At 42.8% G+C, this 20,890-nt stretch overlaps 1 protein-coding gene across 12 annotated transcripts in view; it reads left to right on the top strand.

Annotated features, from left to right (window-relative positions):
- The window catches only part of MEGF11 (multiple EGF like domains 11), a 255,172-nt gene that overhangs the window by 179,401 nt on the left and 54,881 nt on the right, over positions 1-20,890 (top strand). For all 12 annotated transcript variants that reach the window (XR_014957713.1, XR_014957712.1, XM_021552638.3 and 9 more), the window contains one exon: positions 1,199-1,373. Coding sequence is in view for 10 of the 12 variants with exons in the window: in XM_021552638.3 (XP_021408313.1) it covers positions 1,199-1,373 (175 nt within the window). In the remaining 2 variants the exon portion in view is untranslated. The remainder of the gene's footprint in view (positions 1-1,198; positions 1,374-20,890) is intronic.

Here is a 20,890-nt window from a genome sequence, read left to right as displayed (position 1 = left end):
TAGTATCTTCTGCTGAATTGTCATAGTCTGATTCAAACTGTCCTAGTCATATATTACCTTTGAAATGTTTAATTTACCCACCAGATGCAGTTCTCATGGAAGCACATGATACATGTAGTAGTAGTGGAAAGAGAGCAACATGAAATTCATTTTAAAATCCTTCTTTAATGTTGAGCTTTCTGCTCCTATTAGGTAATGATTAATAGACACAAGGGGGAAACATGAGCTTTTGTTATTTTCATCTGAATGTTAAGAGGTGTTTTGTGAAAACCATCATTTCAGGGACTACTTTGTCATGGATGGTAGTTTGTTATGCTGATGAATTGTTTTAATTAGTCAGTAAAACACTATTTATGATGAAACATTTGACACTTAAAAAATTTGATCTTTTTTAGTTGCAACACTATATGACCAACCTCTCCTAACAGAAATTGCCTGAAACATAGTTGGAAATTACATTTTATGATGTTACCTTGAAAATTAACATATACAGTATTAATTTTATAGGTTTAAAAAAACCCATTCAGTCATGTCTACAGTCTTAAACTGGAGGAATCAAGACAATAACAATAAATAACAATAAATAACTGTAAATAACTGGTATACAAAAAAACAGGAGACAGGCCCAGAAAGAGATCCCACCTTGCAGAAGTCTATTCTTCTTGCTCTGAGAGTAAAGAAAACAGGATTTCTGGCAACATAATAGAATAGAATAGAATAGAATAGAATAGAATAGAATAGAATAGAATAGAATAGAATAGAATAGAAATGCTGTGCTCTTGAACTCAGGTTCATCTTCACAGCTTTCTTGATTCCTCCACCCACTGGAACTTGTTCTATCCCTGCACATCTTTAGCTGTCTGCATTACAGCCAAATAGTGCAGCACATACTTGTCTACAGCTTGTAAGGATTAATGGTGTGGGTGATGCCAGTAATCCAAGTCCCACTGATTTGAGAATGGAAGAGCATAAACTTCAAGGTGTAAACTAACCAGTGCTGTGGCAGTTCCCAGATGTTTGGAAATGCTGGGCTATTTAGCACCAGATTCTCTATTCATGCCCCAAATTATACAGCTGCTCATATCCACCACCCTAAAGAGTTTCCAGGCTTACCCTGCTCTGAGTGTGACACGTGAAATGTTCTGGGCTGTGTTTTTCCTTCCTGCCCACATCTCATTAACATCTGTCTCTTCATTAGTTGCCATCCTCTGTCTGGGGAGTGCAGCTGCAAGGCTGGCTGGGCTGGGCTCTACTGCAACGAGACGTGTCCCGTGGGCTACTACGGCGAGGGCTGCCAGGTGCCCTGTCCCTGCCACAACGGGGCCGACTGTGACAGCATCACTGGCAGCTGCATCTGTGCCCCAGGCTTCATGGTGAGTGGGGCTGGGCGTGGGGAGAGCTTTCATCAAGTGGCTGCAAAAATAAAAGAGGGGTTTCATCTGATTTGAAATAATATTTGCACAGAAGCAGCCAAATGTGGGTCATTTTCACCCATTCTGTGCTAAGTCCACATTGCTGTCCTTTGAGCAGTGTCAGTATGTGGCTGTTGGTTTAGTTAACATCTCTGTTCTAACTTTATTGCTGTTATAAAGATAAAGATATGGTTTCCCATAGTATATTTAAGTCAAGACATAACAAAAAAGGTGTCAGATTATTGTCTGCCTGGAAGAGCAGAGAAAGAATTCTCATGGCCATTCAGCATGTTCCTTGTCAGTCACACTGTGATTTTAACAGATGAAGGTATTTTAAAATGTTACAAATGATAGAGCAATTTATGTCTTTTCTGAGCCTGTGTGGCAGGTGTCTTTTACCGAGCATCAGAAAGAGCTTCAGACATTCTGAGGTAAACAAGCATTGCATTTTATAGTTGAGATGTAAAATGGCTGAAGAAACCAACCAAGATGAAAACATCAAAACTTCAGAGTCAACAATTGCCAGGCTGCAGCAGAAGCAGTGGGACATGGATCCAGGTGTCCAGTCCTGCTAAGGCTGGGCAGAATGGAATTCTTGCCAGTAAGTTCCATGGTTATCTGTATATGATGCTCCAGCCCCTCAGGAGCACACTGTGGAGGAGAAGTGCAGGCTGTGTTTAAGAAACAATAATTCCTAAAGGAAAAAAATACTTGAAAGAGAAAATTCCACCAAACTTCACAAAAAGTTGGCTCTCTCTGTCTTTCATTTTACATTATCTGTCCCCGCGGGCCTATCTATGTTTTCTATATTATAACAATTATGAATTATCAGCAGCTGAACCTGAAATTTGGAGCTTCCACTGATTTTCAGGGGTTGTCTCAATGCCAGGTATTAACAGATCTATTTAGGTGTGAGGGGCTGGACTCAAAAGCATCTGGTACTTAGAGAGGGGGATGGAGGGGGGGGAAAAGAAAAGGTCTTTGAGGTTTGATTCCCAACTCCACAACCAGAAAACAAGAATTTATCTTCTCTATACAGTAGTTGATACACAAGTGGAGGAAGGATGAAGGCAGCAGCATGTTAGCAACAATTACAAAATAAAAAGATGCCAAGATCCTCCTTCTTATTAGGAATGCTATCCAAATTTGCAGCACAAAAGCATTTAGGGACCCTTTACTGTACACATTTTAAAAAAGCATACCTTGTCCAATATACATTGCCCAAAGGCAGCATTAGTGGAGGCAGAAAGCCTGGGAAGTTCCTGTTGCATTGCTTCAAAATAATATTTAATCTCATAATAAAGAGCTTTCTTGCATTGACATTTAAACAGCTTGGTTATTGAGGATAGCTCTATAATCACTGAAGCATATTTAGGCATTAGTATCATTGCTCTCACATAATATACTATAATCTCTGGCAATTAGTCCATGAGGGGAAGTAAAGCCTTGAAATTGCTAATTTATTGCCTCTGAAGCATATTTGTCATTCGTGTGCATGCCAGATGAGCTGCAATGGTTCTTTCAAGTGCTGCAGAACACAGGCTGTGCAGAAAAGTTGCTGGGAACCTTCCCCTCCCACCCTGGGGCATTTTCCTGCCAGGATGTTCCTGGAAAAGGTTGTGGGGCCAGAACCAGGCTGGAAGTGCCTTATCCCAGTGACACACTCCAAGCCAGCCGTTCCCTTCAGATATTCCTGCCTGGCTCTTGCTGAGGCAGCAGGGGAGCTTTGCCTGGGGTCGAGCTTTGCCCTTGAACGGGGAGAGCTGGGAGCTCAGGATGTGTCCTCTGGCAGAGCTGGCAGTGCAGTGCTGCTAACGCAGAGCTGGGCACAGCTAATTATTCACAAAAGCCAGAAATGAATCCCTCTTGCTTTTTCAAGTATGAGGCTAAGCCGAGGCAGCCACACGGGCAGGAATTTTGCCACATAATTGGAAAGAATAAAACCAGGAGCAACATCTTACATTTTACAGCAATGTTTGATCTACTCGTGACCCTAGAGCAGAGCAGTCTGGGGGGATTCTCAGGAAGGGGGAAAGGAAATAAAAATGGTGGAAATGGGATATAACTGCTGAATTTATCTGCAAAGGCACAGGGGGTGGACCCACAGGACTTTAGGATTACTGGCTGCCTGGAATATGCAGTGCCCAAGGAAGGACAGTGTTTTCCTGACAAAGCACTCCTCCTGCCCACTCCAGCACAGATGGTGGGTTTTTAACTCACCCTGCCTGTGTCAGGGCAGCTGGGCTGGGTTTCAGGATGAATCATCTGCTCTCGCAGCCAAAACAGGGACATTTTGTTGGGATGCAGAACAAGCCATTAAAAACACAAAGCATCTGGTCACCTTTATTAAATGTATTAAGTGAAAAGGCAGCCATCCCATAGGCTGCCATGTACGTGAGGAGAGCACTTGATTGTTAGAAATTTAAACAGATTCAAGTTGGAAAATAAAAATGTATATGGTAGCTTAAAGAAAATACATTATTTATTAGCTGTGACATTTCCAAAAATTAAAATGCCCAAGCTAAATAGTGGTGAGCTTGCAGTTCAGGATAGAATTTCAAAAGATCTCCTGTCTTATTTTTTCTGTGAATGTTTTGGGTCAGACTGAAGAGCCAGATTTGCATATGTCTGGCTCCCAACCCAAATGACAAAGTTGTAAAACTGTTACTGGGTGTCAGGGTATTTGTGTGAGGTGCTGCTGTGATCCCCCCACAGCATGGAGAGATGGCTCTGTTTACCTCTGTGGGTTCTGAACCACCTTGCAGAACTGGGTGTGGATTTGGCTGAGGGATCCACGACCCAAACCAGGCAGTTCTTAGAGGCAGCATACAGGGCAATGAAAACAGGATAATGGTAGAGGAGACACAAGAAAATCCTCCCCAGAATCACAGACCTATTCCCCATTGCTCCACAGGCCTGTTGGGAATGCTTTGCTTCCTGCATCCCACTTGTAAAGGAGGATAAAGGCTGTATCAGTTTAACTCGGATGATTGCAGGGAATCCTCATTACAGGCACACCAAGAGGGCACTTCCCTCCAACTGGGACTTTTAACATATTTGAGGGTTTCCTCTTAGCACTGAAGTGATGAATTGCCAGAATGCTCTTCTGAAAAATGGTTTTGTAAAGCTGTTCTGCTTGCTGCCATCTCGCTTGTGACCAGAAGGAACCTGGCAGACACACACAGGGAGTGCACAGATCAGCCCTAAAAAGCACCAGGGGAGAGTCTTGAATGATAGAAATTGGATCCTCACTCCCATGTGGAAATGGCTGCTGCTTGCAATAAATTATCTGGATGCAATTATGGGGATGGTGAGAGGGGTTATACTAACTTGTACCTCCCCCTCCTTCCAAATTCTGCTCCAACATGTTCTCCTGTAAGTCCACTGAACCCAGGTGTGCAGGAGGGACATAAAAGAAAGTGGGACTTGCCATGTCCTCTCTCTCTTCTTTTGTTTTTGGTTCATTGAATTTTATTCCTGTAATTCAATAAACATGGTGGAGAAGGCCAGAGGATATGAATTAAATATGACAGGAGACCACAGGAATCCTGACCTTGTGTCTCACAAGGAAATCTTGAAATCAGCTCCCTGCCCGTACCTATCAGCATTTTAGCTCCTGAAATCATTATAAATGCTATTTAGATACAAGTAACCTCACCTTCTCCCTGGCACAGCTAATTGCAGCTTCCCTGAAAGCAGTGGCTACCTAGAGACCTCATCCTGTGCTATGCCTTTGTTTCTTTATGGATGCTTTGTTTTCTTCTTTTGAAAAATGGGTTTAACTTCAAATGCTTCCATTCTCTGTGTTGTGGCAAGGAGAGATTTAGTTAAAACATTTCTCAGCCCAAGACACTCCGAGAAAACTTTTAACACTTCTCCGTGGAATGTGTGGTCAGCTTTTACTTCAGCGGGCACTTAGGTCTATATTTCACATCCAGATGACAGAACTTATATTACTTTAAAGAGTTCATCTATTTATGCTGCTATTTTTTGAAGACCTGTCTGCTTTTATTGAACCCTGAGTGCTGGCAAGCAGAGCAAGCACTTCATCACCAAAATGAAAGAATCCATTTTGACATTTCTCTATTTCTTTACTATATTGGTAGATCCCACACAAGCCAATCACATGCTGCAAAGTATGGAAACTACAGCAGTGGTGATCTCTTGCTAGAAGAGTTTTCAGTTTTTGGAATGACCCTAGGATTCTCTAAAGCTTTCCAAGATTTATCCCACTACTGTGCATCTATAGCTATTTGCATCTTCTGTTGGCATTGTATCAAAATTGCATTTTAAAAGCACAATTAATGCCTTTCAAATATATCCTTGTAGAGGTGCTAATGTGTATGGATCTCTGGCTGGGCTCAGTGGGAATCCAGGCACTTAAGTACTGAAACACAGGCTTCATTTGGGTCTGTAAGTCCGTAATTTTGTCTGGCATGCCTGAATTTCTCACCATAATGCTTTTTCTACCACAGGGGAACAAATGGTTCCCAGGGTTTACATCAGAGTAAAACTTTACAACCTACCTGCACACTGAGTATAAGTCAGCCCTCGTAGCACACAATGAACAGTAGCTCAAGCACTTAGTAAAAATAAGTATAAATTATAGTGCTGTAAAGCTATTCAAATGCACAGCAAATGCACACCAAATTTTGCAATGGATAATCTCTTGGTCAGTGCAAACACCCACACACAGACTCAGACCAGTCTTAGCCTGCTCTGTGCTTACACACTGAGTAAAATGACCAATTTACTGTTCCATAGAATAAGAAGGACCATGATTATGGTCCTTTAGAGGTCATAAACACTTAAAGATCCAGTCTGTTGAATACTCCAGCCCTAACAGGCTTCCTTCTGGCACATACCATATCTCTTGTTCCCTTAAAAAAGCATAGAGGAGAGAAAAAATTATCTTTATATTAAGAAAGTAGAAGCCTATTTTCCTGTCCTACACCTTTAAAATTCTCTCTGTTGTCTGAAAGGAAAAAACAGAGTAAATAGAAAGGAGCATCTTATCTTCAATTGAATTTTCCCTGAAGGACCCAAGTCCCAGGCAGGTCTGGAGAAATTGGAAGCATCATTGCCTGTAGGTGTTTTCTAAACACACAAGGTACAAATTTATTAGAGTATTCCCTCTCTTCTGCATACTAACTTTCATCTTTATTCTAAATATATCATTCTTCACCACTTCACAAGGAAGCAGGAGAAAAAATGGATGAGACTTCTTTGTGTTATAAGCCCGTGGTTCGGTAGTAAAATTATTTTATAAATTTCACAAAATTCTTAATATAAAAAATGAACGTAAGGCTGGAGATAGAGGATCTGGTTTGGGGGCTTTCACTCATTTAAATGATCCATTTTTCTTTGAGATAATTCCAAAAGTACTTCAGTAGAAGCTCATCGCAAAGCAACAGGGCACCTCATCAAAAGGTTTAAAAAGAAAAGACGAGGGGAAAAAATCTTCAATAGAGCCTGTGTCCTTTTATCCTTGATTTACGGAGCATATCAGTTACCCCCCTTTGTTAAGAGCTCTTTTCATTTCTAGGTATAAAATAAATTCAACCATTTTATCAAGATGTTCTTGTTACCAGCCACCAGTATAAATTTTACTTGCTGTGGATGGGGGAGAGGTTTCCTGGCACAGCAGTTGTCCAATTAACTGGAGTATCACAGGCAACAGGAATGGTTTGCAGGGTCTGGTTTCATGAATTACCTGGCTGCAGGGGGAAGATGCATTTTGTCCTCTCTGGTTTCCCATTTGTGTCCATGACCCAGTGTCTCAAACCCACGGAGAAGGGCGAGGAGCAGAGGCAGAGGTGACGAGGAGAGGCACCCTCACTGTGCAGGTGGGTCTGAGCATGGCCTGCAGCTGGCAGGGCATGAATTATTAATTGGAAATAAAAGTAAAACAAGTTGTCTTAGAAGTTGGGGAGCTACAAGAGCCTTGTTTGCCACTGATTTCTGTCCTCAGTCCTCTGGCCTCTCTTGCCCCGCTGCAGTAACGCTGTCAGGTCTCCTTTGATGCTTTACCTGGCCAAGAACACTCAGGTGAGCTCAGGGACCTCAGACTCAGTTAATCCCCTGACTGCATAACCGTGTTTAAAGTACCATGGGTCACATTCCCTAAAAAAGAAAAGGGTTTTGCCTGAGCAAAAGTTGAATATGAAGTCAAGACATAGAAGAAACTGGTTCCAATTCTCCCAGCCTTTGAACTCTTTAATGGTTATTGGTTTTTTTCCCATTCTTTCACCTCAGTTATCCAAAAGTTCTTAGCAGAGTTAATTTTAAGAAGTTTGGGGATATCCCACTGTAGCCCTGACTAATTCCTCAGCTACCCATGAAGTAAAGAGACATAGACAGGGGAGAGACCAAGCAGGCAGGAGGACTGTCCTGGTGATCCCAGGAACAGCTCAAAAGGGGAAGTCCCTGCTCGGATACAGGGAGCAGTGAGATGCAGCTGAAGAGTCACCAAAGAGATCTGGCAGATTCAGAGTGTTCTGAGCAGGTTTGAGAGGCTCTTTTTGTCAAAGCCAGCAAGAAGGAAATGCAGTCTCTTTGATAACAGATATCAGTATCGGTTTTAGGTCTGGAGGTGATGTGAAAGGCAGAGATATAGGAAATTCAACTAAAGTAACCTTAAAAAATGGAAGATGTAGCTGTGCCCTGGGAAACCACGATGAAAGTAAAAAATTATATTCACCTGGTATCTAAAAAGTGAATAAAGATAAAAATCAGTCAGCCAAAACAACACAACCAGGCCCCCTACACTATGGCTGCATCCCAGATCCCTCTTTCTTGGTTTTGGTCTCTGAGGAATGCACTCCGCTTTGAATTTGCATTTTCTTGGTATCTTCTAGATAGAGATAAGTCTGTAAGTTCAGCTGATTGTTTTTTGAAGCTTAAAAATTACTTCACAAGCGGAACAAGAAATGGATGCAACCAAAGCAGGCCACAAAGTCTCTCTGTTCCATACAGCCCAATAGTGAGCTGGGAAAACATTTTTGAAATGAAGAAATGAACACTTTCCCATTGGACAGAAGTTTTCCTGTCATCTGGGCTGCAAGTTGGAAGGTCTGAGTTTACAAACAGAAATCAAAACATCTCACATACAATGTTTTGGTACATTTTCCACATAAATAGAGCTGATCACAGATCATTTGCACTTACCAAGATTTTTGCACCTTCACAGAGCAGATGAATCACATCTTGATGTCCCTTTTCACTGATGGCACCTGAATTTTCTTACCCACTTCTCAGTGCTTACAAAAGAACATATTTGTGTGTATGCAGTGACTGTGCTTTGATTTTTTTGTAGTCCATTTGGGCTAATAACAGACTATAAATTTTTTCATCCCAAAACTACTCAGTGTGATCAGTACAGACTGAGAATGATCTTCCCATGGCTGTGCAGTGCCCTGCATGGAATGACTTGGTCTCAGTCCAGCTCCCTGTGGATCAGTGTGTACATCACAATCCCCATTTCTATCACCAGCCACCAGCAAATTTGCTGGCACATTGAGCCTTTTTACCGTTTTCCCTTCACAAACCATTGCTTCAGGTCAAGCCTGGTGACGTGGCTGTGTGATCCATCTCAAGGTCCCTGTGGGGCTTTTTCTGGGGACAAAGAACACAGGTTCTGAGAGCTTTTGGAGCAGCACTCCTCGTGAGCACTGTGAGCCACCCAGCTTGTCCTGCACCTTTCCCAAATGGAAGGTGAAGTTGGAAAATCAGTCCAGCTGTGGGGTGGCACTGCCACACGTCATTCAGGGAACAGTGGACATCACCTCAGTGCGAGAGAGAAGGATGTGGGCTAAGCCAGGATTTCAGTAACTACTCACAAATGTATTTTCCTGGCTCTGCTGAATTCCAGGAGGAGACAATCTCCATTCCAGTGCCAACAGGGAAGATCATTATGGGGAGGCCACCTGTGTATTCCGGGTTCCAGACCAAGCTGCTCCCCTATTGATTTTGATATCAGTGTTTTCTATCAGTTTTATAGAGGTTTTCATATCAGTGCTGTCAGTCAGGCCTGTGCTGTTCTACCCCCAGAGCTCCTATGGACCAATTAGGGATTTCTGTGGGAGCCACAGCACTCTGGAGCCTGCAGTGCCCCTGTGCTTTCCCAAAACCTGCAGTGCCCCTGTGCTCCCCCAAAACCTGCAGTGCCCCTGTGCTGTCCCAGAGCCTCCAGTGCTCCTGTGCTCCCCCAAAACCTGCAGTACCCCTGTGCTGTCCCAGAGCCTCCAGTGCTCCTGTGCTCCCCCAAAACCTGCAGTGCCCCTGTGCTGTCCCAGAGCCTCCAGTGCCCCTGTGCTGTCCCAGAGCCTCCAGTGCTCCCCCAAAACCTGCAGTGCCCCTGTGCTCCCCCAAAACCTGCAGTGCCCCTGTGCTGTCCCTGCCCTGCAGTGCCCCTGTCAGCACCCGGCTGCAGGGGCAGGAACAGAGGCTCTGCTCCCGCCTCAGGGCGTTTGCTGGATGCTTTAGAGCAGCTGAACTGTTGTACCGCAGTGTTTAACAAGGTCACTGAATGCACAGGACACAGTGGCTCCCGCTCAGCTGTGCAAGCTGCAGCCCTTTCTTTGAATTCAGTTAAACTTTTCAGAGCCTTTTATGAGCTATTCAATTTCATTTTTCTCTGCTCACTCTCTTCTCAATGCACAAGCTCCAGAAATTGTCCATGACAGCTCAAAATCTACTTTGCCAGCCCAAGTTTACCTGAACACAACTGCTGCCTTCAGTGGGATTGTCCCAGGTACACAAGAGGGGGGTTTGCCTCAGTGTCTGCCTCTACTAATGAGAACGTATTCACTCACACACAGAGTTTATAATTTGATAAGAGCTCTGAGCAAGTCCCAGGTCTTCTCTTTCTTCTCGTATTTACTTTTGCTGGGCTCTGCTGCAGTTTTATTTACCCGAATAACTCCAAAGTTTTCCTAAGTGGGTCCAAAGGAACCAACTTGGTGCAGAAAGCCTGAAAGCCTCTGCCTTTGTTGCTAGTTGACATATTTCATGTGTTTTATCCTTAATTGGCAATGTGACTGTGTCAAATTGCATTTCTCTTCCTGTAGCCTCATTCAGAGCCAGTGGAGCTCAATATTCTGCTCAGACTGAGTTATTTGATCTGAATTTTGCAGAGGGATGAACTGCTTGCCAATAGGAGTGCCTCCTTTCATCTATTAGGCTTCCAAATGTATATATCTTTATCCACACTATCTATGGTTCTGTGCATGAAAGTGTTGGTAGCTGACTCTCCCACTAGTTCAAATTGCAAGCTGACTTTGTTAAAACCTCCTAAGGACAGGATTTAAGTCATAGGTTAGGTTTGTGTTTTATTTGCTGTGCAACTGTACTGTCATAGTCTTTGTCTTTCACAATCAAACATACAGAAATGAAAAATCCTGATTTTGTTTTTCTTATGCCAAAGAGCAGCTACAATTTTACCTGATCTCAAGGTCTTTTGCCATAGGGTTTTGATTTAGGAGAGTTTGAAGGGGATCTCTCTTATCTGCCTGTGTGTGGTCACCTGGTTATTTACCAGCTTTTCAGAATTACGTCACAAAACCTATTAGCTTACACTCAGCATCTTTTCTTTTTTTGGGTGATCTTTTCTTTATTTAGATTTTTAGATGATGTTTTTTTGCTTTGATCCTCTCAGCTGTGGATCCTGCAGCTCAGCACCAAGGTCTACCACAGCTGTTTGCAGCATTAGCCCTGTTCCTTTGTGTTTTCCATCCACATTGCTACTTCCATGGCTACGGTGCTCATAGCAAGGGGCCAGTGGAGAATTCCTGCTGTTTCCAGCACTTTTAGCTCCTCCTGGACTCAGTCCTTTGGGGTGGGGACACGAGGTCAGGTGTGCACTGATGGATTGGTTTGAAGCTGTGCTTGGACATTGTCCTTAATTGCACAATACAGCTGTGGCAAAAGTCTAAAAGAAAGTTTGCAAATAATGCAAAAATATTGGGATTGTCAAGACAATAGCAAATTTGGGGAAAGATTCCTGTTCCTGAATTACTGGGTATGTTGAAATTCAGTATTTAACAATGTAGAGTAATAGATGGTAGGGAAATAATGTTAAGTAAATACACAAAAAATGAGTTCGAATTTAATTCCTGCTATTCAGGGAAAGAGATCAGGCAATCACTGTGGGTAGTTTTCTGAAAAACTCAACCCCTCAATGAATCTTAAAAACTCAAACGAATCCAGAGCACCTGACAGAATAGTTAGAATGATGGGGATGAGAATAAAACAGGATGGAAAAGCCATTTTTTTGGTATTGTGTAAATCCATAATATATCCAAGTCTCAAATTACTGCACACAGCTCATCTGATTCCTGCTTACAAAGGGTAGAATGGAAATGGTGACAAAGATCATCTTTTATATGGAACAATTTCTATAGAGAGTCACTCAATAAGCGGGAAGTCGGCTCCAAAAACAGATGGCTGAGGAGGAACACGATAGAGATCTGTGGAACTGGGGATGGTGCACAGAACATGAACAAGGAATGGTTATTTACTATTTCTAATAACCCAGGAACAAGGGCCAACCAATTAAATGATTGCACAGCAGGTTAAAAACAAAGAGAGTGCTTTTCACAGAATGCGTAATTAAGTTGTGAAATGGCTCCCATAAAATGGGAATAACAGTGGGATGATTCTGCTTAGAGAAGGGGTCACTGAGGGTAGGGATGTGAGAGGTCTCTCACTCCATGGGGCAAGGGGAAGGAGGAATGCATTCTTGCTACTCATCACAGTATAAGAAGTTTCCCAATTAAAAATCAGGCAGTGGGTTTGAAGCAAGCAGATAAAGATGTTTCTTCTCATTTGTATTTATAATTAAACTGTGGATCTTCTTGCCAGAAAACATCATAGGGGCTGAAAGTATAAATGATGCCTTCTATTTCCTATTTTAGCTGATGTCCTTTTTGCAGAACTGTTCAGACTTGACAACCAGAAACCACATTTATTATTACAAAAAAAAAAAAAAAAAAAAGTCAGGAGGGCACAGGTGTTTTACAAGGTGGATCTTGGACTGTGGCACTCAGGCTGTGTGGATAGACCAGAAACCATCTCAAATGTCCAGGCAAAGGTATTTCCATTAAATAGCTGGGGCAGGATTGACAGGCAGCCCTGGGTTCCCATTCTGAAGGTCACTGCCTGGCACTGAAATGCTAATCTGTATTTCCAAAAGGCTCCTGTTAGCCACTGATCTGCTCTGCCCAAATCTGGGGAAGGAACTGATGGAACTGCACGGAGTGTGTCAAAATCTTTAATTTGCCACAGTGGTAACCTTGATTTTGATGCCTTCATTTTAAAAAGGCCAAAAAAACCCAAGTTTTTTAAATCTTTACCAATATATTCAAGGACTGTTGTTTGTTTTTGACATTTAGCCACCTTCCATCCCCAGTTTGGACATGAGTAGCTTGTTGGGCACATCATGGAGATGTGCCAGAGATATACTTATCAGGGATGCAAATAATTCCCACTAACTTGAAATAATGCATAGGATGACTAGGCCATTTTACCTTTGAGGATATTTAATTGTGATCTGGCCATGTGTTTTGGAGCATTTGAAAACAGCAGCTGATCAAAGCTGGAAATAGTGAGAGCAATGATCCCCACAGGTTCTTGACTCTTTACAGCTTCCCCAGAGTTAAGTTTCAAATATTCTGAGTTTGCTCCCTGCCTCACCTGTATAAATCTGCAGTGGCCTTATTCCAAGTTTAAATTCCAGGTTTAAATTGCTTTAACTAGAGAGGACCTGGTTTCCCAGCTGGCCCCACACTGGACACAAGAAATCCCTCTGGTACAGACATGATTTACCTGCCTTGATAATCTACCTGGTTTACCCAGTCTAAATCCAATTCCCTGGGTTTAGAGAGGTCCTTCCTGGATAAATGTGTTTTGTGATATTCTATTAGGTGAAAAGTGCTGACTGCATAAAAAAATATTCTTGTTCAGAGGTTGATGATCATCTTTTGTACTCTCCACACTACTTTCCTTCTGAATACATTTAATTATACGATGCTGTATTCATTGCCTTGCTGACACTAAAGGGCTCTGCAGTTAAGCCTAAATACTAAACCAGGCAGATATTCAAGTGTTGTAAAGTCAGGCTAGATTTTTTTTTGCCAGCAAGTGCTGCCCTGATTTACGGGAAGAGAGAGGGAAGGTGGGATTTCTTGCCTGCTTTCTTTATTGAATTTTCTTTCCTTTTTTAATAACCATGTTTAGCTAACTGGTACTGTAGGAATGGATTTTTTTAATTGCAGATAACTGACTGGTATTGGACGTAGTTTTAGTGCAAACTAGAAAACTGTTCCCTGGTGGTGAGGGGGATTATAATGTTTGCTGACAGAAATCCAGCTCAGGTTTGCTGGCTTTTAGTATGCAAAATCCAATTTTTTTAATGAAGGTTTTATTTGTGTTTGTTTTCACTGGATTTCATGGAGGGGAAAAATCCTTCCCAAAGCCAGGATTTGCTGCTTTTATTCATCAGTTTTCCCGTGCCAGGGCATTGTTCCTTTTGGCTGTATGGAGCACGCTGGAGCCAAGCTGCTGGAGGGCAGGAGAGTGGTGAGATTCTGTGCACCCTCCACTGGAAAAGATGAATTTCCAGTGGAGACCCAGTGTGAGAGGACCCTGAGCCAACAGGCAGTGCCTGACTCACACATCCTTGCATCCTCCACAAAAACCCCTCACAGCTGGGATTTGCTGGGCTGGGAACCATGAGCCCTGTGCAGTTAATTCCAGTTCTCCACATGCACAGTGTCCAGACTGGGGGGGTGCACAAGTTCTTCCATCTTGATAGGTTCAAATTATTCCCCAGGCAGCCAAATCCTATCCAAAGGCTCTCCTAAGCTGTGACAGATGATTCCCAAGGGGCCTGAGCAGTGGGTTGGGAAAGGTCCCTTCTGGGAGGATGGATGGATAATTATTGCTCTGAAACTCGTTGTAGCCCAGGCACCATAGGGTGAGTACTCTTTTCTTTGTTTTTTTTTCTTTTTTTAATAAAAGTAACCCAAATATACTGTTAATGCATCTGAGATCAATTCTGAGGCTGTGAAGTGGGAAACAACCCAGGCAGGAAGTGAGAAGTTCTGGGGACCAAGAGGCCAGAAATGGGAACAAATGGTCCTGGTTCTTCTGTGGCCTTAATGAGGGAGTAATGTGAGTTCTGCCAGTAAGAGGCCACAGCAAATATATTTGGGTTTATAAAAAAGGAATCCATGAAATTTAACCAGATTTCTTACAGTTTGGAAAATAACAACTACAGTTACTTTGTGGTAACTTTTACTCCCCTCTCATAGCTCAGAGCTTTGCTAGGAAAGACTCTGATCAGTAAAGTAAAATTAAATTGTATCTAATAAAGTACTGTAGGTACTTAAAATTGACATTATTTATAATACTTTGCTTACCCTGTCTTTATAACAAATGAAGTTTCCATTTTGTTTGTGTGCATGTTCTGCTGAATACTTCTGATCCATCATCAAATTTAAAAATTAGTATCAGGCTGAGTAATTCTGGACTTGGCATTTACTGTGAAATTTACTGTATGAATTAGCATATTAGCACAAATTCAGAGGTGAAATAAAATGCTGACATCCATTTGTAAAGGTTTGTAAATGCCTGTAAGGTTATAGGAAGCAAAGGGGAGGTTCTGCTCATTCCCAGAGGGATCCGTGCTTGGCATCTCCGTGTTTTGCTCAGAGAATGCAGTGTCACCGGGGTGCAGACTGGGGAAAGCTTTGCAGATGGTTCTTGGTGGGGTTGATGATTTCCTGAAAGACTCTGGCATTCAGGCTGCCAATGGTTCTGTCTTTGGATGAGTCATGAGCTGTAAAGTCACTTTTTTAAGGGTAAGAAAACTCTTTCCCATCCTTTCTGCCTTTCCCATGAAAAGGGCACAGGGAAAAGGAGACTGAGTAAGATCATTGGTGGTTTGTTTCATTGTGTCCTTTTAGATGTGTATCAAACCCCAGCACAGCTCCATCACATCGTGTTCCAAGGTGGGTAAAAGAACTTTTGTCAGTGCTCAGTCACAGCAATCACCTGCACACGGAACGCTTGGCACAGGAGCCTTCCCCAAGGTTTTACTGCATCTTATCATTAGCACCAATAATAGCCTCTGCAGGGAGTAATTAGTAACACCCAGAGGGGAAAGGAATTCTGCCAGAGGACATCATTATGTCTGGAAGGCTAAAGATGCTGTGTAGTAAGGTCATGAATAAATTGTTTGAGTCCAGGGTGGAGGACAAGCCTGGTGCAAGTGCAAAGTTTCCCCCTGCTGCTGATGCGCTGATGAAGAGCGCAGTAATTTCCACTGAACACCATTAAGGAAATTAGTTTGTTCTGACAGTTTGTGTTGCTGGATACCATATGTTTACCTTGAGGGAATGTTTGTGGAGAACCACTTTGGGTTAATTGTAAATGTCACAATTAAATAAGTAAATATACAGGAGTGTATCTGTGATCTGCATCAGTGCACAGACACCGTGTCCCGGCACGCTGGTGTCCCACGTGCTGTGTGTACACAGGAATATACATTTGTATGTGCTAAATCCATACTGATCAGCTTATCTGGCCACACAGGCCTCGGGTACAAACAGCAGCAGCACTTTGGTCCCTGATCCGCAGATCAGCACACACAGGAGCCTCTGCACCATGCCCTCCTTCCCACTCAGCGCTCTGGGCACCGAGCGTGGAGCAGCCCTGGGCTGGTGCCAGGGGCTGCACCTCTGATTCACCTGCCCAGCCTGGCGAGGAGGGGGCGAGGGAGGGATCAGATGAGGTGTTAGAAATCTCTGATTAGCTGGAGTCCCACTGCACATTACCAAAGTTCCAATATTTTTCCTTTCAGCGCTGTCAGTCGCCCCCAGTAACCTGTGGGAGTTGAGGAATTTCAGCTCCTTGCAGATTAAACCTCGAGAGCAAAGCTGTCACCCAGGTCTTTGTCATGCAAACTTGAGGCCAGGTTCAATAACACCCTGCTCCTCTTCTGCATTGCGGAAGCCTTGAAAAATTGATTTTCTGTTTTGCCACTGAGTTCAGTGGAACCAGACTTCAACCCTCCAAGGGAATCGTATTCCTGTAGATTGTAGCTACTTCTGAAATCCTTAATTTCACATCCTTAAATAGCAAACTTGGTGACAGACCAGGTGTGGGTGCAAACTTTGATGGATGTTGTTGACCATTGCTGTGTTATTAACTCTCTTTATGGTCTGGGATACCCTTTTTTTTTTCTTTTCAAAATACATTTCACAGGCTCAAAGTCTTAATCCAAAATGCACAGGAATAAATATAAATTTGTATATTGATCACCAGAAAAGGATTTTTAAGGGAGTTGATCACTGCTTATAGCAGGAATGAATTTTTAAAAGAAAGAAGAAATGTAACCTGTTAGTGTAACATTAATCCAGGGAAAACACTTTCTGAAGCAGCCAGAACTTGTTAACACAGCCAACACCTAAGGCAGCTTTGTGTCTTTAAGCTCTACTAATATTGAACAATAATAATTTTGGTGGGGGAAAGTCTTCCCCTCTCCCTGAACAGGAACAAGACAGATTATTGACTGCCATCTCGAAAGATGGATGCTGTGGCCCTCGGAGTCTATTAATATTTGATGCTGATGGATGTGAGCTGGCAGCCTGAGTTATTAATGGAGTTTGGTTCCTTGGACCTCACCCTCAATCCATGGGGGAGAATTAACCAGAACAAGAACTGGATGCCCAAAGCTCTCGAGGTGCTGGGAAGGGCTGTCAGTTCCAGCAAAAATGGGTGTTTCTGAAGGGTTTACAGGCATGGAAAGTCATAGGTGGGGCTGCTTAGGCCACTGCCACCATTCATTCTGGTGTAAAGGAGACTTCTAGGGTCGCAGGAATTGTATCTTCCATCCTCTATCTTTGCCATGTTGGTATGCTCACCTGAGGTCTGGATTTCCAAAGGATCTGTGGTGGTAATTGCTGAGCAGGGATGAGGTGTGGGACACCCCGTGCTTGGTGGCACTGAGGTGGCCTCTCCCAGGCTGGGGGGATGCAGAGCAGAGAGCAGGAATGTGTTGCTCCACACAGAGCAGGGCATTTCTCACAGCTGGCCATGACCCACATTCCCTAAAGAGATTTTCCATTGTTTATGTTAAAGTCAGATGTGACTCCTGAAATTAGAAATAATCCAGTGGATAGATTTGGGGGTATATTTTGATAAATTGGCCCTTCTAAGTGAAAATATTGAAAATGAAACACCTTTGAAACTTTGCAATGTCCATATGGGTCATTCTGACTGGGAACACAGAGATGGAATATACCAAATTACTTATAGCTCAATTTCTTAATATAGCTTTAACATTTCCAGGGGCATATGTTTGATTGAATTAGCTACTCCTTCATAGCATGGATACCATATCCAGGCATTGCACTATCCTCATTAACCTCCCAATCTTAATAGAAAACAAAAAGAATGATCACCATAAGGAGCACAGCTGTTGATTAATTTTACTAAATAGGATAGAAATATAAAGTACCATATTGCAAGAGTCAAGATTCAATACACACAATTTAAAATCAGTTTATTAGAATATATAACTCATTAACAGCTGGATGCATACACTACAGCATTATCCACTTGGGCAGGTGGTGAGAGGGAAGTGGAATTTACATATCTTTAACAGTACCTGAATGCATTTCATTTTAGAGGTCATTCTCCCAAATCAAGTTCAAAATGTTAATAACAAGGTGTGCATTTATAATTAATAAAATCTTAAAGCCAGTGCTATAGTTCAAGAGCATTTTCCTCTTATGTAATTAAGAAGTTAAGTGTATTTGGCAGTTGTCACTCAGAGAGCTCTGAAGGTCTCACTTGTCAAACCTGGGGATAGAAATCTCATTAAACCAGGTGGGGTTTTTTCAGTTAAGGTTTGTTTGCAAAGTACGTGAGGGGATGGTGGGCAGCCAGAATGCCCAGCTCTGTCAGTCCATAAAGCCAAGTACATTAAAGTAAATGCCAACACTCAAAGGCTTGGAACAAACAGCCTGATGTTCAGCTTGTGACAATCACAGAATCTTTAAGGTTGGAAAAGGCCTCAGAGATCACCAAGTCCAGCACCACCACTGTGTTCACCACTAAATCATGTCCTCAGGTGACACATCCCAATGTTTTTTAAAGATTTCAGGAATGGTGATTCCACCACTTCCCTGGGCAGCCTGTCCAATGCTGGACAGCCCTTCCTGTGAAGAAATTGTCCCTAATATCCAATCTAAACTTCCCCTGGTGCAACTTGAGGCCATTTCCTCACCTGATTATCCTGTCACTTGTTACCTGAGAGAAGACACTGACACCCACCTCACTACAACCCTTTTTCAGGGAGTTGTATCCCTTTTCTTTGAGATAATCTAAAGTGGTTACAGAAAACCAGTGAATCCACCCCAGTTGTGCCTGGCCAGGGAGCACTGCCCCCAACACCAGCTGCTCTCTGGTCACAGAACATCAGCTGAGACACTGGAAATCCCCCTGCTGCCTCCATCCCTGGCCCAGATGGTGTTTTAGAGGTGTCAGGATGTGGGGATTGGGGTGATTGATGGTTGGACTGGATGATCTTCAGTCTCTCCTAACCCTGATGATTCTGTGGTTGGTTAATGTGATTCCCCAATGGGTATTTTAACTCCACATCACTCTGTTCTCCTTTCCTTTTCAAAGGAATTTTCTTTTCCTTCTGGATCACTAGTTCAAATCCAGATAAGGTCAGTTGTCATAGAAATTATTAGCAGTACCAGCAGTTCTATGTAGTACATGAAATGAGTTGGGAGTTTCATTCACACAGGATAAGGGTTCCTAAGTGGCACTAATTGGCTGTCTAATTGTCACACACAGGAGAAAGGCAGAGGATTGATTAGGCGTGGAGACTGAATGCCCCTCTGCCAGCCCGGGTTCCTGGAGCTCATTCCATAGGCATGCTGGCAGGGTAATGAGGGGCAGCCTGCTTTGGATTTTCTGGCTGTCAAGGCAGCATCTTTTCCTGCCAGGCCTTTCCAGGGGCACTTGTTTTACTCCACCAAGGTCAAAGATAGCATCTTTTACAAACAGTGCCTTCACTCAAAAATCAGAGACTTGCAGGATTTACTTGTGAGCAGTATATTTTAACTGTTTCCTTTCCTTCCCCCGAAACAAAGTTTTTCTAAAAGATCTAAAATAGCATGAATCACACTGGTGTGAGGCAGAACTGCTCCAGCAAAGCAGATGGGGGTTTATGGTGCTCAGAAATCTGTTCATATTTCCTTGTGCTGTCTGGGTGTCTGCGGTGTGATATACAGGCTCCTGGAGGTACTTGTCACAGCATAGGGAAGCTGACATGGTGCACATTTCACTCCTGATAAATGGATCCTCCTATCAAAACAGTGAAGCCTCTCACCTGCAAAAATACATTTTGACCAACATCTTTTCTCCTGAGCTATGGCACAGCTTACACCGTGCAATGGAGTTACTTTTTAACTTGTAGTACGTTCACTTTCCCTGGCATGCAACTAAATTATTTAAGTTTGACTCACTGAAGTAGTAAATTTAGGAGCTAATTTGCAATCTGAAAGTCAGGATTACACACAGAGGAAAAGGAAGCCAAAATACCTTGTATATGTTAATGTGTAGACCCAGCTGTGGGAGTCAGTAAGTTTACTAAGGCTTAAACCTCAATTAGTGAGGTTAAACCACAATTGCTTTAAACCTTATTGTGCTCACATTTTAATTCCCTTGTTGTATCAGGTGAACAGTATTAGTAAGAACTGTGTCTATCCTTTCACCACACAAGACGATCAGTGCATGCAGCACATCAGAATGTAGCATTAGAGCAGTCTGTATTTCTGTAAAATGTAAGCATTTATTCTCCTTTCCCTCCCTTTGCCCACACCTAGAGCAGAATTAAGACAGAGACCACGTTTCTGTGTTCTGCTCTTCCCCTGTCTCTGCCACACACGTCACTCCTGTTCTGCTTTTTCCTAAAGTCACAATCTCATGCAAATTAATTGAAAACAAATGCAGGTACCAACTACACATCAAAAAGGTTTGATGCACCTGCCACGTCGTTTTCCTCTCTGCCAATTTGTGGAAGATAAGCATGTATGAGACCCTTTAGGTTTTTAACAACCCTATTCTTAGAATATATTTTCCAAGAACCGCAGAGCAATCTCTGCACGGTTTCAGACTGTATATTTTGTGATTAGTGCTTCGTAAGTGATGTTTTGCTTAATGATCTAACATCTGCTCTAGGAGGTTTGTTTTTGTAACTTCCCCACCTCCTGCTGAATGAATGCCAGAAACTTGTCCCTTTCCTCCAAGTCAATCAAAGCACTAATTGCATCATAATCATGGGAAGCAGCGGTGACTGCTCGAGTGCTGAAGACTCAGCAATCAACTCACAACACTCTGCTCGCTGTTCAGAGAGAGAAAGCTTCCCTGTGCCGAGGTGGGAATTTCCTGCATGCCAGATTTCT

This window comes from Lonchura striata, chromosome 10 (assembly GCF_050655825.1).
Source record: "Lonchura striata isolate lonStrDom1 chromosome 10, ASM5065582v1, whole genome shotgun sequence".
Lineage (NCBI taxonomy): Eukaryota > Metazoa > Chordata > Aves > Passeriformes > Estrildidae > Lonchura > Lonchura striata.
The sequence above is the reverse complement of the archived record's forward strand: the minus strand, read 5'-3'. Positions and strand labels throughout refer to the sequence as shown.